We start from the raw sequence: 26,249 nt of genomic DNA on the forward strand, positions 1-26,249 counted from the left end.
GTCTCTCCGGCTGAGCCAGCGGGATGGGGGGTGGGAGAGGCCAGATGGGACCTTTTCCTCAATGTAGAGCCTTGGGATTCTCCAGAAAGCCTACCCCATGGCTGCTTCCAGGGCAAATGCTTGTAAATACACCAAGCTTCTGCAGGGCAGGGGCAGCGGGAAGGGCTGAACATAATGGGGAAGGAGGCTGAGCTGCCTCAATGTCATCCTTCCTCAGTTTTGCTTTGGAGATCCCAGATCTTTGTGAAATATGGTGTACCAGGTCTTTGGTTCAGATACTGGCATTTGCTTCTTCCTAGCTCTGTGACCTTAGCACTTTAGCCTCTCCGAGCCTTAGTTTCCTCATCATTTCAGAAAAAATAACAATATTCGTTAAAGGGCATGAGAGCATTTCCTGACAATCCACTCCCCGCCCCCCCCCCCCCCGCCATCACACACACACACACACACACACACACACGATATTCATAGTTCCTATGTGGTGTCTGATACAGAGTGGGTGCTGTGCTCTCTAAATATTAGCTATTATTATTTAGGAATGCCCTAACTGTGGGACTGCTGTGGCCATGACAGGAAGTGAAGGAGGTAGTGACAGAGTGAAGAGACTTGGTGTGTTGTCTCCAAGGAGCAGGGCTTCTTAGATTCAAGTGCGACCACAGGACTAAGTGACTATCACAATAAGCAAGCTATTTAACCTCACTGGAAGAAGAATTACATCTACTCATCCAACCTCCCAGGGCTCTTGGGAGACCTGAGTGACATACCTGAAAGCATTTCTGCAAACTTTAAAGTGATGTATAAATAATAAAAACTATGTTTATTGAGCTCGTATATCTCTCTAATCCTTAGTCAAGTGAGGGAGGTCACCTGCATTTTATAGATGAGGAAACTGAGGCCCAGAGGTGAAGTGCTCCGGCCAAGGCCAACCACCTTTCAGTGCAAAGGCGGTCACGAACCCAGAACCGAGTCAGAGTGGAGTGACTTGCCCAGGATCACATATGGAGGCACTGGATGAGAGCCGAGGTTTCCTGGATTAAACCTTGCTGTGCCTTTGGAATGCTGATGCCACTTTCAAGGATGAAAAAATGGAACTTATCCACCATGGAGGAGGAGGATATAACCCGGTGGCTTCCAATTCCAGCTGCTCAGGCCCATGGTGGCGGGCACTGGCCCCCGTCTTCCCCCAGATCCAGAGGCCGCTTCCCGCAGACCCCTTTCCAGTCTGGAGGAGGACAGGGTCATAATCTCCTCCTGCAACTCCTCCCCAGGGCACAGACGGAAATCCAACCGGGTGCAAGTGTTTTTATTATAGCTTTGGTCAGACGGGGAGCGACTGGGGGTAGGGCTTTAAAGGGTGCTGGGAAGCTATCCAGTCCCCCTCCCAGCCCTTCGCCAGGTGGCACCACCCCCGGAGCAGGAGCGGGAGCAGGAGGGCAGCGCATCTGAACGCAGGAAGCGACTCTGCCGGACCAGACCGGTCCCCAGGCTTGGGCGGGCTGGTGGGAGGGGTGGGCAATAAACAATCCTATTGTACAAATATACAGCGAGGGCTGCGCTGCGGCCAGGACGAGGCGCCAGGACGGGGCGCGCAGCCGGGTTGGGCAGCAAAGAGGTGGGCGGGGGACGGGTCATCCATTGCCCGGCAGGACGAGGAGCCCGGGGTGTAACCAGGGACGCGGGGAGCTCAATCAGAGTAGATGATGAAGCCGGAGAACGTGCTGTATTTGTTGCTGTTGCCGCCATGCGCTTTGCCCCCGTCGAGTTTGATGAAGACCTCATCGCCCGCGTCCAGGTGCAGGATCACGCTGTTGCTGGCGTAGTCATAGTTCTGGTCTGCGTCCTGGGCAATGGCACTGGCCCGCACCTGCGGGGGGTGGGAGAGTAGGGGTGTGTGCCAGAGGGGAGCGGGGAGAGAAGTGGGGCCAAGGATGGAGGGAACTGTCAGAGGTAAAGCGGCCACATCAGAGGATCTGGAGACCCTAAAAGCTCCACTTCCAGCCCCATCAGGGCTCTGAGCCTGCTCCTCTCCCATCATCCCTACCCACTCGACCCCCCAACCCCCCTTTCCAATCATAACGTGTGTTTTAGGTGATTCCAGGGGCTGGTGTAATCTGGGTCTGCATTGGGAGTCCAGGTAGAGTCTGCTTCCCTAACGTCTCTAGGTCTTCCCAGGTGGCCTGCTGAGAACCTCAATGCCTCCAGGATGGCCCAGCCTGGAACTCCCTCTTGCAGAGAGAAATTCTCTGGACCCCCAAAGATAGAGGGCCCTTCTCTCTCATTATTCCTTCATCTCCGCTTTAATTGTAATACAGATTGCCGTCTTTTTCAGCCACATCCACCTGTTCTCATGTCGGGGGAGGGACACAGTGCACACCCTGGCCCCATACAAGCAACCACCCTAGTACCAGGACCTGCTATTGGGACTCTTTGTCTGAAGTTCATTCTGGAGTCTGTCCGCCGGAGCAGTAGGATGGAAGGTCTGGTAATTATTTCCCCTCCCAAGGCTCAGATCGGGCCTGCACACCTGCCTCCAAGGAGCTGTTGCTATACCTGTGATTATTGCCCCACTCAAAAAGGATTTCCTTTGTATTATTATTTTTTAATCCTCACCTGAGGATATGTACCCGGAGATATATTTTTATTGATTTTAGAGAGAGGAAGGGAGAGGGAGAAAGAGAGAGAAAAAAAAATGAACGTGAGAGAAACATCAATTGGTTGCCTCCCAAATCCACACCCTGGGTCAGTGCCCTGGCCAGGAATGGAACCCATGACCCTTTGGTGCTCGAGACAATGCTCCAACCAACTGAGCCACACCAGCCAGGGCTCAAAGAGGATTTCGGACTCCGTTTCACCCCATAGTGGGAGAAAGGAAGTAGGTGGAAAGAAGGGAATCCTTACATCACTCTGTGATCCTCAGTCTGATCTGATATACTTGCTGGTTCTTGTTTTGATGGAGGAGGGGAGGAATGGTAGGGCAATGAGGCAAGCATTTGGGTTTGAAGCCTGCCACCATGGCTTTTGCAGGCTCTGACTGTAATCATAAGATACTGAGGGTGGGAGGTGGTGGGAAATTCCCTCCAGGCATACCTTTTCCACAGCTGAGGCCACAGCAAGGCCTGAACCACAGGACCTGGGGCCTCCCCAGGACATCTGGGGTGATGAATGGGAAGAGAAGAACTATCTCCAAGGTTCTGGCTTGTGTTGGGGGGAGGCTGCACTGAGAGGGTTCACTCAGCCAGGCTCCTCAACAGCCCCACTCTGTCCTGCCCCTTTCCTGAAAGCAGCTCCCCCATGGGCTGACAGTCCAGGCTGGACCAACCCAAATTAGGGGAGGAGCCCATCCTTCTGGGTGGGAGGCAGGACTGCGAGTCAGCTGTGCTAAAGCTGCTGACTCAGCAGCCTTGCTGCAACAGGAGGACCCATCATATTTGCATGCAGACTGCCCTTTAAGGCCCAGATCCTTCCAGCCATCTTCTCCCCGCTCAACCTCTTCTTCTCCAACCTGGGAAGGAATAGTTTGGGGATCTTGCAGGAAAAACTCACAGTCCACCGTTAGGGGCAAGTCAAATAAGGGGGAGACCTTGTTTGTCAAGAAGCCCAGTTTCTCTGTTTAGAAAATAGATGAGAAGATCCTGCCTCAACCACTGTCACCTTTATAAAAAGCCTTATGATGGTAAAAAACAAATTTTTTTAATCTTGTTGGGGCTTTGAGCTACTAGGGAAGAGCTCAAAGCAAGCAGCCAACTTCCGTATTGTTCCCTGGGCCCTAATCCTGGTAGTATTTATTATTATGCATGCATTTCATTATCTCTGCTAATAAATTACTACTAATAACAATTATTTTTTATTACCCAGATTAATTTAGCCTTAACTCATTAAAACAGGGTGCTTGTTAATAGCAAAATCCATTAGAATACAGTCATCTGTCATCAGGAATCTCCCGATGATGTGACAGGCATCAGAACTGTTATGCTTATATTTATTATTTATTCATCACCATGATTGTTGCTGTGATTATCCTAATTATCCATGGACGCAGGGAGAATTTATGCCCTTCCATGCTTTAGATGGCGAGGGATCCCAGAATGGAACCCAGGGGTCCTGATTCTCTGCCCAAAACTGAAACAGGGGAGGCATATAGCTCCTCCTCGGGCCCAAGGGAAAGTTTGGGGAATTGAGGTTGCCATGGAAGCAGAAAAGCAAGTCTGTGACTTGTCAGGAGGGGGCGCTGTATAATCACCTCTTCACAGGCTGCCAGGAAGGGAAACTGAGGCAGTGGTTTGACCAGGGGCCTGGAAGGGGTGGGGGGAGAACCCAGGAAATATGCCCTTGTCCCCAGGTCAATGCTGGGAGGTGTGTCTCCCATAGATAGCTAGCTTTGCCTGCAGGAGACACACACTGATTGAGTCCCTACTGTGCCAGCCACTGTGCTCTGTGCTGTCTGAAAGGCATTAGAAGCCATAGAGGATAGCTAGGGCCCCTCTCCCATCATCAGCCAAGAGGTTGATCTCCAGTTAGGTCTTTATACCACAGCCCTCAATTTATGTACCCTACCACCTCTCACCTCAAACTCGAACCCAAGCCCCTGCTCATTTGTAATACTCACCTTCCCCAGCCTGTCCCCACAGCCCATCTCCCCCATCCCAATTTATCAACTGCATGCTCTCCTTGACTCCAGTGAACTATGGATCTTAGAGGCAGCCGCAAGGAGCTCACCTCACCCAGGGTACCAGCTCCAACCTAGAGCCTCTTTCTCAGGCTCCTCAGGTCCCCGTGTCCTAATGACCAGGGCCTGGTGCCATCAGGCTGTGAAGTGGTGACTCAAAGCTACCCCTGGGGAGAGGGGCCAGTGGGGCTTAGACAGCACAGATAGGCAGCTTCAGCACCAGGCAGGGGAGTGGTGACTTCCCTCCTCTCCATCTTGCCCCGGGAGGGGCCAAGGCCTAGGCGCAGCTCTGCCTTCCTGAAGAAATTCTGACAATCTCTGTGTAGAGAGAAAGCCAGAAAGAAAAGAATAGAGCCCCTGGTGGTTGCCCCTGGTCTTAAAGGCACAGGAGGTGCAAGCTCCCCTCTTTTGTTCCCTTCCATTGACCAGCCCCATCATATCTTCCTCGGCTCACTTGAATGTCCTCTTCCATCTCTGAGTCATTCCCTACACTTGACCTGTTTATTTTCTCTCTAGCCATGTCCCTTCACCTTGGGGACCAGGTTCACCATCCTCTCCTCCAACCAGGTTGGTCTGACCTGGGTCTCAGGTTCCACTGAATCACTCCCACCAGCCAAGACACTGTGGGACAGGAGCTCCCAGCCCTCCTCTAACACAGTAATCGCTGGGGTATGTTACTGTGTGGTTACTACTGTCTCCCCTGCACAGACCATGAGGTCTTGGAGGGCAAGCAGATTGAACCCCTGGAACCAAGCCTCAAACTCGGCTCCTAGTAGGGGCTCAAAACTAATACTATGTGGAATAATGAGTGAGATTAAATGAGTCTCTTGGATAATCTGGAAGGAGAGTTCATCAAGAATGTGCCCCACTATTTGTCTTGTTTTGGGAGGTGGGTTAGCAAATGGTCTGCGTAATTGTTAAAATGCTAGGTCTTTGAGATTCCTAGTTAAAGCCACCTCCTTTCTTCTACTAGTTTATGGTCCCACCTCCTAGGCAGGCTCTGCCAATCATCTGTCCCGCTGGAGGTGAAAGAAGAGACTTTGGAGTCAGTGTCACCTCCCAATTATTTTTTCTTTTTTTTGTTGTTGTTAATCCTCACCCAAGGATATTTTTCCATTGATTTTTAGAGAGTGGAAGGGAGAGGAAGAGACAGAGAGAAACATCGATGTGAGAGAGACACATCGATTGGTTGCCTCCTGCATGCATCCCAACCAGGGCCGGGGAACCTGCAACTGAGGTACTTGCCCTTGAATCAAACCCGGGACCCTTTAGTCTGAGGGCTGACACTCCATCCACTGAGTCAAACCTGGGAGGACTCACCTCCCAATTACTGAAGCAAGTACCCCTGCCCCAAGCACACACCATCTTTGGGGCCTCCTCTTGCCTCATCTCAGGGACCTGCTGCAACCTCTTGAGGTGGCACACGGTCTAGGGCCCACTTGTGGTCTGGTGACCACTTCCCTCTCCAGACAAGTTGGGTCTCAACCCCTCTGGAACCTCAGCTTGGTGCCAGCCCAAACTTTCTTTGGGAAAGGAAGAAATGCCATTGATGAAGGTGACATTGCTGCATCCCTTATTGGTGATTAATAAGGGGAATCGTGGAGCTGTCTGCAGAATGAGCCCTCACTAGATACTGGGGCCTCCCTTTTGGTTAGGAACCAAGGACAAAGAGGAGAGAGACAGGAAGCCTGACAGGCACAAGTGGGAGAGAGACTCCCAAAGAATAGAAAAGGGGGCGTGGAGTTCAACCGGGAGAGGGAGGCCAGAAACCCAGGGAGAGACAGACAGGACTGGTAGACGCGGCAGAGACAGGCACAAGGGACAGAGAGATAGAAGAAAGAGGCAGGCAGAGGCGGAAACCGGAAAGAGAAGCAGGCAGTGAGGAGAGAGGAGTGTGTGAGTGTGTGTGTGTGTGTGTGTGTGTGTGTGTGTGTGTGTGTGTGTCGGGGGAACTACTTACAAGCACCTGGTCTGTCAGCTTTCTGCTGACGCCCACCCCCAAGCCAGGGTCTTCCTCAGGACAGTGCTGTAGTGGGAGGGGTTCCAACCGTCTTGGGTCTCAGTTGAAGGAGATTCCTTCCCAACTCCCACTAGCCTAGCTTTAGTTCTGACCTGAGCAGGTCCCCCTCTTTCACAAAAATGCTTGGCCTGACCACCCCCAGAGACCCCAGGCCACTGTAGCCTGGAAGCACTGGGACGAGAGGGGCTATCAAAAGGGAAGGAAAACGAGCAAAACTGTTGCCCTGGGGCAGGGTTAGGTCGAGATTGGTCCTGAGGCAGCAGTCCCAAGAAGAGCACCATGCACTGCAGGTCCAAAGACTCTGCATGCTTGATGCCTGCCAGCTCCGATCTTTGGGATGGGGACAGAGAAAGGAGAGACGCGCTCCACGCCCCCCCCCCCGCCCCCCTCCCCCCACACACTCCAGGAATCAGGAGTTGCAGCTGGGAGGCCAAGAGGAGGGGGAGTTTCCACCTCTTTGCCCCCTCCCCTTCTTCCCTCCTCCCCCCACTTTCTTGCCCGGGTAACTCTTACACAGCGCCAAGGGGCCGCACAGTCCCGCCTTTTGCAAAGGGTGTCAGATAGGCCCTGTGGTCCCTGCCCAAGGGCCGGGGATTTATTGCAGGGAAGGCTTCGCGCGCCTGGCTCCCTTTGCCTGAGTGCCCGAAACATCTAAAGCTCGCCTTCTCGGTTCGTGCGCATAGCTGTGCACCTGGGAGCCCGCAGGCGCAAGGCTGCCTTTTCCCATCCCGCCCTCCACTCAACACCCGCCGGTGTCAGCCAGACTCCCAGCTCTCAGATGCCGCTTCCCAAGGGCCAGTCCTCGCGCCCGGGAGCCCTGCGCTCCCACTAGTTCCATTTGTCTCCCCCGTTTCCCTGCCGCGGGTGCCCAACAGCGTCTGCCTCGGAGTCGGCGCCCTGGCATGGAGGAGTTAGAGGTACCAGCCAGGGGCGACCGTCCTCCGCAGGCGATGCCGTAAGCCGGGCGGCTCTAGGGTTTTCACCTGCGCCCCCCGACTCTCACCCGATGCCCATGTGCCCAGGCTCCTGGCGTCCCCGGGCCCCAGGCCAACCCCGCGCCCCGCCAGGCTCACCTGGCCGTTCTTGCAGAGGTCAGCCCACATGCTGGTGCCGTCGCCGCCGCGCATGAGGACGTGGTAGGTGAAGAAGTAGGTGCCGGGGATGTTGCACGTAAACTTGCCGCTGGTCGCGTCGTAGTTGTTGCCTAGGTTGGTGACCACGTCGTCGAACTTGAGCACCTCATAACCCTCGTGCGGGTTCTTGAGACCGGCGTAGAAGGCCACGCGCGGCACTGTGGTGTAGGTGGCGGTGCTGATGGCGCCGCTGCCCCCCGCGCCCGGCAACCCGGGTGGGCCGGTCTTGCCCGGCTCACCCTTCTCCCCGGGCGGCCCTACGGGACCCGGAGGACCCGGGTCTCCGGGAGGCCCGGGCGGTCCAGGCTTGCCGGTGCGGCCCGGCTTCCCCTGGGGGCCCTGCACCAGCGTGGAGGGCGGGGGCGCGCCGCTCTGTTCGCTCAGGGCGTCTCCGCCGTCGGGCCGCGCGCGGGCGCCGGGGCCCCGCCCGGGGTAGGGGTCGCACACCATGCGGCAGGTTCCGAGCATCTCATAGTGGCCGTCAGGGCCGCCCGAGCTCACCAGCACGGGGATGAGCACCACCAGCACCAGCAGCATCACCACGCCCGCGGCGGCCGCCAGCAGCGTCTTCCGGCCGGCGCGCAGCCTGGGGAGCGCCGGGCCACCCGGCCGCGCCGTCGGGGCAATGGTGCCGGCGGGCGGGGGGCGCGGGCGGGGCGCCCGCGCTCAAGGGCGGTCCGGCGGGGCTGCGGGCATGGGGCCGGACCCGGACCCGGACCCGGGGCGCCGCGCTGCGCTGGAGGTGCCGCAGAGCCTAGCCGCCGGGTCCTGCCTCGCGCCTCCCTCCCGCTGAGCGGCCGAACTGAGCCGCGGCCGCAGCCTCCAGCCTCGCTCCTCCCGCCTCCTGGCTCCGGGGCCACGCCCCCTCCGCCCCGCCCCACTCCGCCCCCTTCGCAGTATTCGGCTCCAGCGATGGGTGGGGCTTAAGGCGGGACCGGCGCCTAATTGGGCCGCGGGCGGTAGGGCTCCGCCCACCCGGAGGGGCGGGGCCGCGGGGCGGGGCCGCGGGGGGAGGAGTGGAGCCCGGAGAGGAAGGGAGAGTCTGGGGGAACCAGATGAGGAGGGGGTGAGGGGGTGAGAAGAGGCTCCCACAGGGAGGGGAGAGCAGGGACCAAAGGGCGAATGGGAGGGCCACTGGGAGAGTTAGAGCCGAGGGGGACAGAGAGGAGAGGCCTCGAGGGTCGGTTACGGGGATAATCGGGAGAGACCGAAAGAGGCGAGAGGGGCTACGGACTGCAGGGGGCGGAGGCAAGGGCGGGTACCGGGTCTGTAGGGGCAAAGAGAGAGATTGAGGGGAGGACGGGGCGGGGAACAGAAGGGGCAAGGAGGAGAGTTATGTGGGGAGAGAAGATGAGGCTGGGGAGGGGGCCATCCCGCACTCAGGATCCGAGCACCACCATCCGGGAGATCTGGGGGGAATGGGTGCCTGTGAGGGTGCCCACGGGATCCTGAGTGCTGCCAGCAGCCGCCCCTCCTCCTTCCTGGCCCCTGGCTGATCCCGGACCGCCTTCACCCGGGAGTGGCAAACTCTTTCACCCGCTCCTGCCCGCCTCTGACCCCTCCTCACTGGCCTCCAGGCCCAGCAGGCTGCTCCATCCTGGGGGATGGGGCGCCTTTATCTTCGTCCGATCATTGTCCTTATCTTTTTAGACCGGAAGGACGGGGGCCCTACATGACTTCTTCATTCTGACCAGTACACGTATGTCCCTGGGTAGCGGCCCCCTTTTCCAGCGTTCAAGAGAAAAGGCTGAGCTCACCCAGCCCCTCAGCTCCTCCCCCCCACCCCCAGCCTTCTCAGCAGCCCCCTAACTCTCCTCCCCATCAGGTTGTATGAGGCAGTCCTCTTCCTCGGGAGCAGTAAAGTGTTTAGGTTGCATAAACTGAGATGTGTCTGCTTCCATAAACACAGTTGTCACAGTATTTGAGGCCCAGCTTGTGCGGTTCCACCTCTCCTCCTGCACCCTGTCCATCCAGCCCACCAGGGAGGCTCTGCCTTTTTGGAGGTCTCTGGTCGTCCCTAAAGGACGATTCTCCAGCCTCTTTCTTTTCTCCAAGTCCCCTTCCCAGTTCACACTCTCCCCTGCTGACCTGTCCCGTGGCCCTTAGGGTGCCCTGGCTTTCTCGAGGCTGATTGCTTAACCTGGCCCGGAGCTGAGTGGGTGGCAGGGACTGCGGGAGGCATACCACGTGGGGGCTGTGGAGGAGGACCTTGCAAGCACTGATGGTTGACCCCAAGTTAGAGGGACACTACGAAGGGAGCTAACACAATTCCATCAATAACATTCGTGTGCCAGGCCCTGTGCTGAGCGCTTCAGGCATGTGGCCACACCTGATCCTCACACCAGGCCATAGAGCAGTGGTTCTCAACCTTGGCTGCACATTAGAATCACCTGGGACTCTTTTTAAAATCCTGATTTCCTGCCGGAACCGGTTTGGCTCAGTGGATAGAGCGTCTGCCTGCAGACTCAAGGGTCCTGGGTTCGATTCTGCTCAAGGGCATGTACCTTGATTGTGGGTACATCCCCGGTGGGGGGCGTGCGGGAGGCATCTGATCGATGTTTCTCTCTCATTGATGTTTCTGGCTCTCTGTCCCTCTCCCTTCCTCTCTGTAAAATATCAATAAAATATATTTTAAAAATCCTGATTTCTGGGCCTCATCCTCCGGAAATTCTGTTTCTTTGTTACTAATGTTGTGGCCCCACCCCATAACAAAGAAACAGAATTTCCGGAGGATGAGGCCCAGAAATCAGGATTTTAAAAAGATTCCCAGGTGATTCTAATGTGCAGCCAAGGTTGAGAACCACTGCCATAGAGGTAACACCCACCATCCTTCTCATTTGACAGCTCTGGCAAGTTAGGAGATCTGCCCAAAGTCACACAACTAGTAAGTGGCAGAGTCGGGATTCAAACCCGCAGCCTGGCTCCACACTCTTCCCACCTCCACGCCATTAAGTCTCTTCACTGCCCAGAGGCAGGAAGGTGCCCGGCGCAGGTGGAGAGGTGCTCCAAGCAGCTGGTGCTCCCCAGGCTCAGGGAGAGGCGTCCTTAGCTCGAGGCTGTCATCCGGCGCCCGGTGTGACTCTCCGAAGGGCTGCACGGCTGGTGATTCGAGGGACAAGAGCGCGCCATTAGCGTATGATTTGTACACCCCGCACCTCCCTCCCCGCAGTTCGCCGGTTCGCCCGCAAACGGGTCCCTCCTCCGTTTGGCGGCTGGGGCTCGTTGGCCCCCCGCAGCCCTCCCGAACCCGCCTGGGGAACTGCGGCCGACGAGGGGCGGGAGCGCCCACCGCCCGCGCCCGCCCCCGCGTCCGAGGCGCCCCCCCTCGCCCCCCAAAGGACGCCTGCTCCCCGGGCGCGCTGTGGCGTCTCTGTCGGCCCAGCCGGATTCTCCCCGCTTCGCTGGAGTGGAAAATAACGGCTTCAAACTTTGCAGAGGAGCTAGTGCCAGCACTTTAATTAACAGCCATCTTGGCCTGGGAGCCTGGGCCACCGGCCCGCGTCTCCCACCGGCTCGCCAGGCCCCGCCCGGCCCCGCCCGCCCGCGTCTTGATGGAGGTGAAGCCCTGCCCCGGCGTCCAGGGCCCCTTTTCTGGAGGAGATGAGGACCTGGCTGATGGGGGTGGGGGCGAGCCTCTCCCAGCTTAATGCCTGAGGACCCCAGCACTCGCACTCCCCCCCCCCCCCCCCCCCGCCCGCCGCCCCCGCACAATTCTCTGAATCTGGCCTTGAAGATTCAGGAAGCAGAGACCTAGTTCTATATGCCAATGCCAGCTGGTGATTTTAGGCTGGTCGGTTAACCTGCAGAGTCCTCTGGAGAAAGGGGTGTGAGGATAAAATGGGATGTAATGAATGGAAAGCGCTGGACTCGGAATCTGACCCTTGCAATGTACCCAGTCGATGGTGGCTAAGAAAATGATTCCACGTCAAGGCTACGATGGCTCTTCCACCACCTCAGGCCTTGGCTCTCCCGGTCCTGCCTTCTTACAGCCTGCTAGGCTGGGCACCAGCAGAGGAGGACAGTGGTCTGTGCGTCCAGGTTCAGAGACGGGACTAGGTGAGTGAGGAAGGAACCCTGGAGTTCTGGCTGGCAAGCCTCCTCCTCAGCCACCTGCCAAGACTGGGGTCCAGGTCTGCAGAAAGGGAAGGAGGTGAGCCTGGGGAGGGAGGGCAGCGCTGCCTGTAGCTGGGATGCACCCCTACTGGGCGCTGAAGGCCCAGCTTTGCTGTCCTTCTTGTGAGTGGCAGCTCCCTCACTCCTCCAGCCCCATCATTCGAGGGGTGGGGATGGCTGTTGGTCCTTTCGGTGGTGTGCGGAGGGTGCAAGAAAGTAGGTAAGTTCTGCATTTACGCATGGCTGATTTTAGGAAGCTGGGTGGCTGCTCCGTGGCATGCTGGGGTTCTTGGAATGAACGTGAGTGGGTGTGAATGTATTAGAGGCTGTGTTTGTGTTGGTGATGTGTGTCTGGGTTTGTGAATGATGAAAGGGAGTGCTGTGCCCTGACTCATCAGCTGGCAAATCGGCATTCATTGGTTCATCCCGTAAACATTTACTGAAAACACCTAGCGAGGCATTGCCAGGTGGTAGTGGTGATGTGTCCAAAAATAAGTTAGACGTGAGCAGTATCCCTGAGGCGCTCACTCTTTGGCAGGGATCACAGGAAGGAAGAAATGATAAAAACTATGATAATTATTGCTGCTAATACTTTCTGAGCACTTACTAAGTGCAAGATATTGTTTTAAAGCACTTTATGTGGATTATCTCATTTAAATGTAGCAACTTATTATTAGCATGGACTTAAAACTATTACATGGCGTATGTCATTTAATATCAATAACCCCACGAGGTAGGTACACTTATTTTCCCAATATATAGTGAGGAAGCTAAGTCTTGCGTAGAGGTTTGTACCAGGTGTTATGAAGCACAGATGAAAACCTCCCTGCCTGAAGGACTCCAGGAAGACTTTAAGGGGAGGTGTCATTTTTCCATCTACCTATCCACTCATTCATCCATCTTCCATCCATTCTACAAACCCATAGTAAGCGACTGTCCACCATACGCTTACTGCCACAGGACACCGTGATGAGCATGAAAAGACTTGTGGCCTCAGGTGGCTTACAGTGTTAGGCAGGAACCTGGACAGTTAAACAAGCAACTGCTATCTAGGTTGACGGGTAAGCCGCCTGGGAAGGTGTGGGATGCTGTAGGGGCACGCAGCTGTGTCACCGACGTTTGTCTGGAGGCCGGGTATCATGGGAAGCTTTCCGGAAGAGGTGATATTTAAGTTAAGCTCTGATGAAAGGATGGCAAGGTGAAGAGGATGGCCACCAGAGGCGGAGGAGAGAGGGAAGGAAGGAAGGTTACTTCAGGCAGAGGGAACAGCATGTGCTAAAGACCAGCTTGCAGTGACTTATGGGCTGTGACAAGGAATGTATAATTTATCCCGAAGGCAATTAGAAACTACTGAAGGGTGCTGAGTGAGTGATATAATCAGATTCTTCAGATTAGAAAGATCAGTCTGGCTACTGTGGGGAGCAGGGATTAAAATAGAGTAAGAGTGTCATGAGGAGATTAGGTAGAAGGCAGTGGCAGTGGTCCAGGTGAGAGCTGATAGTGTTCTGATCTGGATGGGATAAGGGTGGGGTGTGGGCTTTCAGGTGTCTGGAAAGATCTTGAAATGTTTATGAAATGAACTAAGGAAGGATGAATGTTGTTGCTCTTACCTGGGTACCTATATGTGCCAGGCACTTTATATACTCTATTTTATTTACTCCTCACTGGAAGTCAAAGGAATAAGCATTATCCTCTCCATGTTGGAGGTGAGGATGCTGAGTTTCAGATAGGTTAAGTATCTTGCCCAGATCACACAGCTGGTAAGAGGGAGAGTCAGGTTCAGCCGGCGTGGCTCAGTGGTTAAGCGTTGACCTATGAACCAGAAGGTCATGGGGTCGATTCCAGGTTAGGGTACACGCCCAGGTTGCAGGCTCAATCCCCACCCAGTGTGGGACTTACAGGAGGCAGCTGATAAAGGATTCTCTCAAATCACTAATGTTTCCATCTCTCTCTCCCTCTCCCTTCCTCTCTGAAATCAATAAAAATATATTTTGTTTAAAAAGAGGGAGAGTCAGGATTCAATATTAGGTCTGTTTGACCCCAGTCTGGGGCATTTGGCCCAGCAGGTACATACCTGGTGGGGAGAACAAGGAAAGGCACTTTAGGGAGAAAGAATAGTTTGAGTCAAGGCCCAAGTAGTATAAAAGGCATATTTTAATTTATTTTTTTGTTGAAGACACTGGTCTGTTGCCCTGGCTTGGTCAGGATGAGGAGCTGGGCACCAAGAGGCAGAGACAGGCTCTCAAAACTCAGTCAGGTCACCAACTTACCGTGTATGTTTGGGGAAGCTCATCACACTGCAGGCCTTCCGTTTCTTTCTCTAGACTGGAGAATTGTCCAGGGCAGCTCTGAAAGGCCGTGATTTCGTGTTAAAGAAAACTCTCCATGGACCCATTAAAATATTTTCAATCCCTTCATGGCATTTAAACTCAGACACTTCCAGATCCTCCATGGGAAAAGCCTCCATAATTTCAGCCCCCTTTAGGGGAGAGGCATTTGGACAGAAAGTGTGGGAAAATGGAAGTTGTGTTGTGAATTGGCATGGGGGTGGGGTGCGGACTGGGACACACCTCAGTGAGCTGACCCAGGCTGGGACTCAGAAGCCCTGAGTCTGGCCAGGTCTTGGAGATTGGGGAGGGACCGTCTTCAGGAGCCCCTCCTCCAGCCCCATATCCTAAGGAGGAGCGTGGGATTAAGGGGGCAGAGGCCAAGTACCAGGTCATAAGCAGGGTTTCTCCTGCTCCCTCACCAGAGAACTCTGGGCCTCGTGTCTGGGGGTTCCAGGGTGATGGCAGCTCTGAGCCTCCTCCTCCCCATCACCTCTGACCTGCAGCTGCCTGCCACCCCCACCCCCCAAATCCAGCTCCAGAAAGGCCCCTGCTGTGGGAGGGGAGACCTCATCGAAGGGGCTTTCTCCCTCCAGCCAAGCATGCATCTCCCAGCTGCATGTATAAGTAATGAGGCTCTGCAGTCCCAACAGGAACCAATATAATGGCAGGCGTGCGGGGGTCAGCCTGTGAGACAGATAGCGGGACACAGTAGTGACAAGCAGTGCAATTAAGCTGAGCCTCCTGCAAAGGCGAAAAGAGAAGGCCCGGCCTGGCCAGCGTGGTCGAATGCTCCCCAGCCCCCTCCACAGGCCTTGACTCTTCCAGACCCCCCAGTCCCCAGCCCCAACTTCTAGGCAAGGTGGTGGGAGGCAGGGAGGCAGGAGGAGAGGGGAGAGGGCAGGGGAGGAGGGACTGGGGTTGGTGGGTAGCAGCCAGCTTTCCTGGTTTCTGGGACTACACCCCCTGATCTGAGGATGGGGGCGTAAGGGAGAAAGCCTTCCCCCCAGGATGACTGAGGAAGGCTTTTTTCTATCTTGGAAGCCTTGCTCTTTCTAGGAAAAACCTTTCCTTGCATTCCCACCGCAGCAGACCTCCTACTTGGGGTCTGGAAAGGTCTTAGAGACCCCTCCTTTGACAGACAGGGAAACTGAGGCTCAGAGAGGGCAAATTGCTTGTCTGAGGTCATAGGCCTATCTGAGGTAGAGCCAGATGGCAGCTCTGGGAGCTCTTTTTAGGACCCCACTGCTGGGGGTCAGGGGTCAGGGGCCAGAGGAAGAGGAGCTGATTGCTCACCCCTGTGCTAGGTGGCCTCCACAGACCCCCTGAGGTGGCAGTGGAGGGTGGGCTCAGCGGGGTCTCACAGCCAGGTGTGGGGGTTGGAACACTGGCTGCAGCAGTGTCCGGGGAGAGCTCACCTCGACCAGGGTTGCAGGTGGCCCAGCCCCCTTCTGTGCTCAGAGAGGGGTCTGTGAGCATTTTATCTCCAGACATTGGTGCTTAATGAATGAGCCCCTGAACAGGGCCAGTTCATGGATGTGCAACCCGTGCAGTGGGCAACGGTCCCCCACTCAGAAGGGCTCTGCACTTGGTTTAATGCTCTTCTGTCGTTGCCTTGAAACCCTTAACCGTTTTTGAACAAGGGACTTCACACTTTCATTTCACACCGGGCCCCCAAAATGATGTAGTTGGTCCTGCTTCTGAACCAGAGATAAGGGTTGTTCTTGGAGGGGCTCCCCTGGTCCCTGCCTGGCCCAACCTCATCCCAAGATGCCCCAAGTGGAGGGGAGCACAGAGCTAGGAGAAGCTGGCATTTAGTGGGCTCCCTGGAGGGGTCCCCATGACTGTGGACAATGTCTGGGGTTGGGCAAACTTGGCTGCTCCTTCCTATGAGCCTCGATCTCATCCGCAGGGCCACACTTTGCCTGTCTGTCCATCTGTGTGCTTATCACTGCCCTAGGCCAGGGGTGTGTGTGTGTGTAGCGGGCTGCCGGGCCACAGGACTCCTGGTCCCAGCTGGACGGCCCTGTCACTGGGGAGACATGGCCCTTTTGGTTACTCATGTCCACCCCCTCCCCTGCTAGGGCAGGAGGGGCTGGTGCAGGGGTGGGGTGGAAGGCTTAATTAGCAGCCCCAGCCAGGCAGCAGGCGGTGGGCACAGAGCAGGCTGACTTTTCCCTGCTATAGATCTGCGCTCCAGGAGAGGCACTAGCCGGCTGGCTTAGGCCTTGGCTGGGCTATTTTAGGAATATTCTTAACTCTTCCTGCGCCACTGCCCTCACCGGACCTCTCTTGCAGAGCACATGCCAGCTTCAGCCTGGCCTCCTCCCGAGCCCTCCTCCCCGGCCCTGCTCTTCCCTTCTGGCAGCTGAGAAGGTCACGGTTTTCTCAGGGGCCAGTTGCCTTTCACCCAGGAAAGTTCCCATCGCAGGTCTTCCAAGCCCCCTTTTTGGCCCTGCTCTGTGCCCTTTGCGTCCCCGCCTCATGAGAGCTCTGGACTAAGGAGAGTAGCAGATGTGAGCATCGCCCAAAGCCCCTTCCTCTCATCTTATGAAATTGGGAACTTTCCCAGAAGGAGATGGAAAGCCACAGTCCTGGGTCCACCCTCTGGCTGAGCATCGGCGCCTGCCTGCCTGACTTTGATGTCCACACAGCAGTCAGAGCCCCACAGTGTCATGGCTCCTGCTCTGTTATTTTCTCCGACTCCAGTGTCTGGCTTCTCAGATAATCTAGGCCCGGATAGAGGCATTGCCTGTGCGAGGCCAAGGGGAGTCCCACTGGGGGCTGGGAGGGCCCAGCATGAATAAATCTGAAACTCTGGGCAAGACAGGGGAAGAGATCTCAGCTCACTTGGTGTCAGGGGTTCCTGTGTCCGTGCTGGGCCTGCTTGAGCTGGGAGGTCCAGGGCACCCAGGACTTGGTGCCATCCCCCAGGCACATGCCTTCTGGGACTAAAATTGGAAGCTGCCACCAAGTGCTATTGGGAAACTTGACTTGGAGATCCAGGCCTATGGCCGATGACGCTACACAAATGCCCAAAGTGCCGGTGGTGTGCCTGACACTGAGCTGGGCACCTGGTATAGAGGATCAATAATCAATACTTAATCTCTGTCTGAGAAGGTCACCGGGGTGGCCTGGGCCATGGTGTTGATGGACTGGGGCAGGTGAGCCCTCCCCACAGGTCCCACCTAACTCCTCTTCCTCCAGGTCCCCACAACCAGCCCAACTCCAGAAGTGACAGGACTGGCTGGGAGTGAGGGGGAAGCCAGATGAAAACGCTTTATTTCCCCTCAGGGGCTACGGAGGGGGCCCTTGCAGTGGGGGTCACTGAGCTGCAAGTCCTCAGCCTCCAATTTGGAAAGATCCAGATGGATTTAGCAAGGTGTCCTGGGAAAGATTTTGAGTTCAGAGACACAGTACCCTCTAGGGCAGTGGTTCTCAACCTTCTGGCCCTTTAAATACAGTTCCTCATGTTGTGACCCAACCATAAAATTATTTTCATTGCTACTTCGTAACTGTAATGTTGCTACTGTTATGAATCGTAATGTAAATATCTGATATGCCGGAGGGTCTTAGGCGACCCCTGTGAAAGCGTCGTTCGACTCGACCCACAGGTTGAGAACCGCTGCTCTAGGGACTCAGGGAGAATTCTCTGTGTCTTTTTAAAAGTAAGAAGACCCTCCCCTCCCCCTAATTGAGAGACATGACTAGGAGGCAGGAGATTGCTGTGAAGGGGCCCCCTTCCCATCAGGTAGGGATGGTGCAGGCTCCCCCAGGCAGGTGCATGGATGAGGAGATTTCTGGCTCCGCAGTTTCCATGAGGACACACTGGGGAACACAGGCTAACCTTTGACAAAACCGAGGAGCCGAACCCAGGAGTCCTGGCACCTGCCTGGCCAATGCAGCCCCACCCCTTCCTCCCCGCTATTCCCTCCCCATCAGCTTCCAGGCCGGGAGCCCCAGCTGGCGGAGGATGTCTTGCTCCTCCGCAGCTGGGATTTGTAAATATTTATAGGAACATGGAACAGATCAGTGGCTGACAGGCCCAAGGAGCGGGCAGGGGCCCTACCCAGAGCTCGGTAGCTTCCCTCTCCCTTCCCCACACCCTGACCTGATTTGAGGGAGCCCAGGATGACAGAGATGGGGGTAATCAAGCAGGGCATGGGGCTGGCAGCGTCCACATTCAGAAACACAAGCTCAGAGGATGCATGTGTCCACGGCTCTGCTTCCACACGCAGTCACGCGCATCCTTCCACCCTCACCCACCTCACTCGTGTGCCCACACCCAATGCCACACCCATCCCACCCTCACACACACCCTTTCAACACTCATGTACATTCGCTATCACACTCATGTGTGTAGACATATGTTTTCTAACTTCCACATCGATGCTCACTCTCATGCTCACATCTTTGCACACAGGCCAGCTCACTCACAAACCCTTTGGGGCCTCAGATCCCAGCCACCCCCCACAGGTGCTGGGAGGGAACCGCCCTGTTTCCTGTCTGAGGTGGTGGTGGTGGTGTGTGTGTGTGTAGGGAGCATGAGGGAGTAGGCCCTGAGGTCAGGGGGTAAAGAAGGGGAAGAAGGAGTGGATAGAGGTATGGACCAAGAGCATTCAAAGCCGATATCAGCTCAGAATGGAAGCAAGACAGAGACAAAGGCAAGCCAAGGAAATGGAGACTGACAAGAGTCAAGGCAGAGGGAGCAGGAGCTGGGGACCGAGCCCCCGCCCCCCTCCCCGGGAAGCTGTCACATTGCTGCTCCACTGGCCTGTGAGACCAGCAGCACCCCCGCAGCTGAAGCCTCTCCCCTCTGGATCTTGTCACTGTGGCTTTGCTTTGCCGCTTGGGCAGCCGGGAGTGGTGACAAGCAGGGAAGACAGCCCAGGGCGGCTGAGTGGGAGACAGCGCCCAGGGCAGCTGGCTGCGCCTCTCTGGCCCGGCTGCTAACTCACTCATCAGTGCCCATCGCATCGCCCACAGGGGCCCAGATGAGACCAGGGACTGGCCTGGCTGCCCTCACCTCCCAGCAGGGGAGAGAGGCAACTGAACAGCCCTCCGGAAAGGTGGGCGGTGCTAACCAGACCTTGCCCGGACACCTGGCCTCTGGAGCTGGGCTTGGAAACCATGGGTTAACTCTTTGCTCCCGGACACCCAGGACCCACCAGACATGGAGCAGAACCAGTGCATGAGGCAGGGCACGGGGAGGGGCGTGGGGAAGAAAGTCGCTATGAGAAACCAAACAGGTTTGGGCGTACACTTTCTATTTCAACCCTTTACTGTGCACAAGAATGATGTCCCCACACCCTGTATCCTTGGATGCTGTGTTAAATAATTGCCCTTCCCGCCTGGGGTCTGTCTCAGGGTATTCATTCTGGGGTGACAATCAGTCAGTTTGAGCTCTGCAATTTGAAAACAACCATTTGTATAAAATCAGAAAGGCAAACAAATAATAAGAAGAAGAACAAGAAGAAGAAGGGAAAATTGCATTGTCAGCTGTTTTCCTGTTCGTTTTTTTATCATCAGTGCAGCGTTCCACCCATGTCCTGATTGATTCATGCTTTCACTGGTTCATTCATGTATTTACTCAACCATTACTCAGCCAGGTGCCCGGCCCTGTGCTGTGTCCCAGGATCCAGTGCAAAAGCCAGACAAGGCTCTTACCTGCACTGTGTTTATTTATTTATTATTATTTTAAAATATGTATTTTATTGATTTCAGAGAAGAAGAGAGAGGGAGAGAGAGATAGAAGCATCAATGATGAAAGAGAATCACTGTTTGGCTGGCTCCTGCCACCTTACTGGGGTTAGAGCCTGCAACCCAGGCATGTGCCCTGACCGGGAATTGAACCGTGACCTCCTGGTTCATAGGTCGACGCTCAACCACTGAGCCACGCTGGCTGGGCTGCACTGTGTTTAGAGTTGATGGAAGAAGAAGACAAACAAATGCACAACAAAGCGTCATGCCCCCACAGGGCCAGGGAAGCACTGCCTGGGGACCCAGATCCCCTGCTCTTCCCACTGATGCTCAAAATGACACAGAATCTCTCCTTCATCCCAGGAGAGACAACATTGCCTTCTCACCCCTCTCCTGCCTCTGCAGGCCTGCCCTCCTGGGCAACCAGGCCATCTGAGAATGGTGGAAACTGAAATCTCAGCCTGGACACTCACTGGCTGGTGACCTCAGGCATGTCATTCATCTCTCCATGTCGCAGTTTCCTTCTCTGTTAAAATGCAGTAACTAATACCCATCACTAGTACCATCCGCATCAAGTGAGGTTAAGTATATAAAGATGGTGCCTGGCACAAAGCAGGGCCTCAACTCATGCTGGCCCTTTCCCTGCCCCTTTGCCAGGGGTATACACTGAATTGCTCCTCACTGGCACAGGGAGGAAGCTTGGGGGGAGTTTGGAGGTGCAGGAAGTCCTCGAATGCCATACACCATGAATCTATTCTTCATGTCATCCTACCAAGAAGTCTGGTTTTGCTCTGGACTCTTACTTGGGGGAGGAGGGAGGCGAGGTCTGGCTTTGCCTCCTGGGCCACCTGAACATTCCAGAGAAACATCCCTTTTCTTCACCATTTTCCTTCCCTGTGGGTTTCAAGTTTAAAAAAGCATTATCATGTTGAAACCTGTATGGTTTTGTGAACCAATGTCACCACAATAAATTCAACAACAAAAATTTTTTTTAAAATATTGTATGTGTGATGGTCATGAGCTAGCGGTGATGGTGATGATAGTGGTGGTAATGGTGGAGGTGGTGATGACGATGATGGTGGTGGTGGTGATAGAGATGACAGTGGAAGTGATGATGGTGGTAGGAACTCGTCTCAGAGTTTGAGCGCTAGAAGAGAGTTCAGTTCCGGCTAATCTATTGAGGGCCTACTATACGGTGTGACCTGTGATCCTCACTTTATTTCCACAGCAATTCACAGAAGTTATTGTTTCCTTTTGCAGGTAAGGACACTGAGGCCAGAGATAACAAGTGACCTGGCTACCGGCTCAAGCTAGTAAGACATGGAGGTACTTAAACCCTGGTTCCTTTGACTCCTAGCCCCATGCTCCTTCTCTGTGCCATCATGAGGCCACACACATGCCACAGTAGGGGACATGGAGACCCAGGATGGTTCATTGATTTGCCCAAGGCCATGCAGCAGTTTCAAGCAGGGGCTGGCTGTTTTCTCTGCACTTCTAGGTCTCAGCAGCCTTCCCATCACCAAGGGCTGATCTCACTGAGGCGTACACCAGTGCATTACCCCTCACAGCCCTGACAGAGGCCCAGAGCCCAGACCTCCTCAGGCCCCTGGGGCAGGCTCTGTCTCTGCTGTCCTCCTGACCCTGGACACTGTCAACTCTAGTCTCCTCCTCCAGCCTCAGAGTAAGAGTGACAGACACCCAGCTACTGCCTGACCAATTATACTTGACATCCCCTCCCCCAGATCCGACCATGGGTTCCTTTTGCCTGCGCACGTTGCTGCAGCAGCTCCGACTGGCATTGAGGAGGAGGGACAGGGGCTGCTGGCACCCTCTACACTCACCCCTGACTGAGCTCTGAGGTAGTGAGCTTGGGAGTCAGGGCATCTTGCTCTCTTCATCCTTTCCTGGTCCTGGACCTTAGTCTCTTACACAAAACAATGGTTAATCCCCCTCCCCTTCCCCCTCCCCTGGAGTTACTGAAAAAAGGAAGAGGAGAGAAAGAATGGTGTTCAGGCTTCATGTTGTCTATAGACTTCCTCCCCCAGGAAGCCTTCTGGACTCATCACACACAGTTCCACTCTCTCTGACCCCTCTGACCATCCCTTCAATCTCAAACTGTGTGTCTGACTCTCAGTCTCAGTCATGGTGGTGATGAGGGTGGAGGTGGTAATGGCAGTCGTGATGGAAATGGTGGCGATGGTAGTAGTGGCGATGGTGGAGGTGGTTCAGGTGATGGTAACGATAGTAAAGGTAGTAGTAATGGAGATGATGGTGATGTTGATGCTGGTGGGGATGGGAGTGATGGTGGTGGGGATGTCATCTCTTGGATGATCAGAGTGAGGTAGGGCCTCCTGGCAGAAAAAGGTTGACTGGTCACTACCTTCCTCTACATCTTCTTCCACCTCTTTAATAGCAGCTACTCCTTATTGTCACCCATAAAACAGGTGCATGCTCAGTACTTTATAATTAACAATTCATTGAACCCTCCCAACAATCCTATGAGGCAGGTACTAGTATTTCAGAGATGAGACAGCTGAGGCACAGAGAGGTTAAGTCACCTGCCCAAGGTCATACACCTAACAAGGAGCAGAGGTAGACTCAGCCACATCCCCACACCAGACTCTTGACTCCTGCCCTCTACTTTTGCCACCTGAACAGAGCTCTACACTTGGAGGGCCGCTGTCGGGTAAGGGGGATGGCGGGGGGGGGGGGGGCGGGGGGGGCTGGAGGTCGGGGGTCTTTGGTGGTCTCCACTATCATGGCGTTTCCATGGCCAGGCCGTGCCATTCTGACTATCTTCTTGCCTCCACCTCGCTCAGGAGCTCTGACAAAGGAGAGGAGGATTGTGGGTGTGGGGAAGGGACTAGACTCCACCAGATGACGGTCACTGAATTGGGGGTTGGGGGGGCGCTCTGCCCGACCCATGTGGGGCACTCACTCCAGCCCCTGCTAGGGCTCCTGCCCTTGGGAGTTCCCTCCTGCCAGCCTCCCTCCCAGGATCTCATTATACCTCTAAGAGAAACTGACAGCCTCAATATCTTACTTTGCAAATATAGTTTATTCCTTCAATAAAGCCGCCTGCGCAGGGGAATGTTTAAGCCCTGCTCTCCCCCGAGAGCCTCATTTGAATTTCTAAAGTCTTTAGTCGGCTCCTCCAATGGGGCAGCTGAGTAATGAACACGCCGCCTAGAGCAGGGGATTCATTTCCTGTCCGGTCTGATGTGCCAGCGACAATGGACTGGCCCCTGGAAAGAAGAACTACTGGCTACCTGGATGCCGGGGTTGGGGGCAGGGAGGTCTCGGGCCTCCCTGAGCACCCAGGGACCCACAGGTTCTCTATGCCCAGGGGCCCCTAGACAGCGTCCCTTCGGCTGGGTGCTCCCCCAGAGGCCCAGCCCACCCATACCTGGAGAGGAGGCCTCCTCTCCGATTGGACCCCTCACTCCAGGGCAGCCCCTATTACCGCCCCCATGGGAGTCTCTAATTAAAGGACTGGCACGCCCCTTGGGGACTCATTAGGCCCGCTGTGCAGAGAACATTTAATCATTGCTCAGAGCATCGATTGGAAAATCAATTTCTTTGTCTCTCCGCACGCGCGCTGGAGAAGTGGGGGGAGCGCTGACCTCCTTCTGCTGCCATGTAAAGTGCTGCACATTTAATCAGGGAACAGAAATCAATTAGCCACTTACGAGGTTGGCTTTAGTTACCGAGTCGGCAGGGCCCGTGCCCCAGCGCAGCCGCTGACAGAAGCGAATGTCCTCATACCCTGCCTGGCAGCCTGCTTCCAGGCGTCCCACCAGCTCTCCGGGGGTCCCCTCCCCACGCTGGGCCCCCGTCATCCAGACAGAATCCCTAAGAATCTCAGTGACATCCTAGGAAAGCTCCCCAAATCTCAAGTTCACAGTCACAGCCTTCCACAGAACCCAGACCTGAGAAGCCACATGGAGACTCAACAGAGGCTCATTGAAACCTCAGCTTGGCTCCCTGTTGGTTTCTGTGATGTCTGGGAGGTTTCTTAACCACAAAATGGGAATAATAATACTACCTACCTCGCCAGAATGGGGTGGAAATTCAGTGACACCATCTAAAGTGCCCAGGGAAGAGTTGAGGCTCAGGGAAGAGAACTTGGCACTCACACCAGGGGGGTGGTCCTTCCAGCCCCCCAGTCAGCCAGGCCAGACAGGGACCGCGTGGCTGTGAGCGGGCGGGCTCTGGCCACCTGCTCCCTTCCCCCGAATAGCAGGGAAGGTGGGCCCAGTGCCCCCTCACTTCTCCTGTCTCCCTATCACCTCCTGGGAGCTTGACTCTGAGTTAGCTCTGCACCCATTCTCCCCCTCCTACCTGTGCGCCCCCACCCAGCCACCCCACCCAGCTGCTCCCTCACCCCCATACCCACCCCACCCAGCTGCTCCCTCACCCCCATACCCACCCCACCCAGCTGCTCCCTCACCCCCATACCCACCCCACCCAGCTGCTCCCTCACCCCCATACCCACCCCACCCAGCTGCTCCCTCACCCCCATACCCACCCCACCCAGCTGCTCCCTCACCTGTGAGGACGTGCCTCCCTCACCCCCAGACCCACCCCACACAGCTCTGGGGGTACAAGCTTCCCAGTGACGTCTCGCGCACCCAGAGTTACACACGCCCAATTACACAGAGTTGTACACAGTCTGCATGCCCCATTACACACAGCTGCGCAGTTCCTCCGCAGTTGCAGTCACAGGGCTCCAGGCCCTCCCGAGCCCTTGCATACACCGCCTTCTTCCTACACACACAGCCGCCCCCGCTGCTCACCCACGCAAGCACCCTGCCCCGTGTCTCACACACATGCGGGCTCACCCAGGCTCACGCTCGGACCCCCACCCCGCAGAGTTGCCTACTGGCGGCACACGCACTCACACGCACTCACACACACGCACACGCATTCTGTAATAATATTAGACATGCCATTTCTTTTTCATGACAGTTCCAGTGGAGATGCTCAGAGCTGTCACTTGGATGAAAAATAATGCATAATCCTCGTCTTCCTTCCTTCCTTCCCTTCCCTTTCTTTCTTCCCTGTTTAATGAGATCCTAAAAATATTCCTTGCTGTCTCGCCGAGGCTGTGGGCTAAGTGTGAGTCAAGCCTCCCTTCCCCCTCCCATCCCGTTCCTTCCCTCGGCCCCTGAGTGGGCCGCAGGATGAAGGGTCACAGTCGGTGTCAGGGCTTGGTGAGGCCAGGCACGAGGGCTGTCTCCCAGGCCTTGCAAGATCTCTGACTCCTGCGAGCCCACCTGAGCTGGGGATGAGAGAGGCAGGTGAGACGCCCGTGGGAGCAGAAAGAAAGGCGGAAGCCTTTCTCAAGTCCCTGCCCACCTCGGCAATCCCTCCCCAACTCCTGATCACGTTCACAGGAGCCACCCCATCTACTGTCCCTCCCACCTCAGGAGGGAGCTAGCCAAGTCCCTTCTTCACCTCCTTGCACACCTGCGTCATTCACCTCCCAGAACTCAGAGAAGGAGGAAGGGTCCCCCTCCGTCCCCCAGCTTTTACTGACACCTGAGCCTGGCTCTGCTGGGAACCCTGCAATGGTCACAGCTTCCTCCAATTCATCCTTCAAGCTCCAGCTCAAAGTCACCGCCTTCCTGAGGCTCCCTAATCCACACAGGAGTAGCTATTTGTTCACTGTATACACTGACACCTTTTAATAAGATCAAATTTACTGAGGAGAGGCAATCGCCTGTCGTGCCTGATGGGACCTTTGTCTCTCCGTGGGACTCTCCACCCTGTGTTCTGTTTCCTTATTTACGTGTCGCTCCCGCCATATCTGAGTTCCTTCAGGCTGGGAACCTGGCTTGCTTCCTTGAATGAGTGGATGAAATGCATGGATGGATGGATGGATGTGAGGTGATACAGAGGGAGGAACTCAGGGTCATGAGTCAGGGGCCTAAATGTTCACTCAGTTTCTATGACATCCACTGTGACTTTGGGAAAGCCAAAAGCCCTCTCTGGGCCTCAGTTTCCCCATCTGTAAAATGGGAGAGCTGGGCCAGGTGGTGCCTGAGATCTGGCAATCTTCTTCCTACCATTCTCCAGTGTCAGATGGGATAAACCTGTCCATAGCCTTGACTGTTCCATCCTACTGTGGGTGAAGGGCTGGGGTACTGTGATGCGCATGGCACAGAGCTCTCAACACAGCAATCTGGGGCTTTATTTCCCCACCCTTTCCTCTGCCTCCACCTCTCCCATATCTATCACTTTGCTCCAGTCTTCGTAATTCCTCTTCCGTGTCTTCCTTTTATTCTCTG

At 55.4% G+C, this 26,249-nt stretch overlaps 1 protein-coding gene across 1 annotated transcript; it reads right to left on the reverse strand.

Annotated features, from left to right (window-relative positions):
- Window positions 1-1,287: 1,287 nt before the first annotated feature.
- C1QL1 (complement C1q like 1) lies at window positions 1,288-8,381 on the reverse strand. The gene is made up of 2 exons (XM_070393524.1): window positions 7,760-8,381; window positions 1,288-1,864 (listed from the first exon to the last, which is right to left on the reverse strand). Exons 1-2 carry the CDS (start codon window positions 8,354-8,356, stop codon window positions 1,685-1,687), a joined length of 777 nt encoding a protein of 258 aa, XP_070249625.1. The 5' UTR covers window positions 8,357-8,381; the 3' UTR covers window positions 1,288-1,684.
- Between the last annotated feature and the right edge of the window lie 17,868 nt (window positions 8,382-26,249).

The sequence above is a fragment of the Myotis yumanensis genome, unplaced genomic scaffold (assembly GCF_028538775.1).
Source record: "Myotis yumanensis isolate MYYU_CA2020_CCGP unplaced genomic scaffold, mMyoYum1.0.hap1 SCAF_16, whole genome shotgun sequence".
NCBI classification, from domain to species: domain Eukaryota; kingdom Metazoa; phylum Chordata; class Mammalia; order Chiroptera; family Vespertilionidae; genus Myotis; species Myotis yumanensis.

Bases quoted from the DNA above. Each gene is read 5' to 3' on its own strand.
- C1QL1 (XM_070393524.1), bottom strand. From the start codon at position 8,356: ATGCTGCTGGTGCTGGTGGTGCTCATCCCCGTGCTGGTGAGCTCGGGC. The intron at 1,865-7,759 runs GTGAGCCTGGCG...CACCCCCCGCAG, and splicing joins ACCTCTGCAAGAACGGCCAG to GTGCGGGCCAGTGCCATTGC.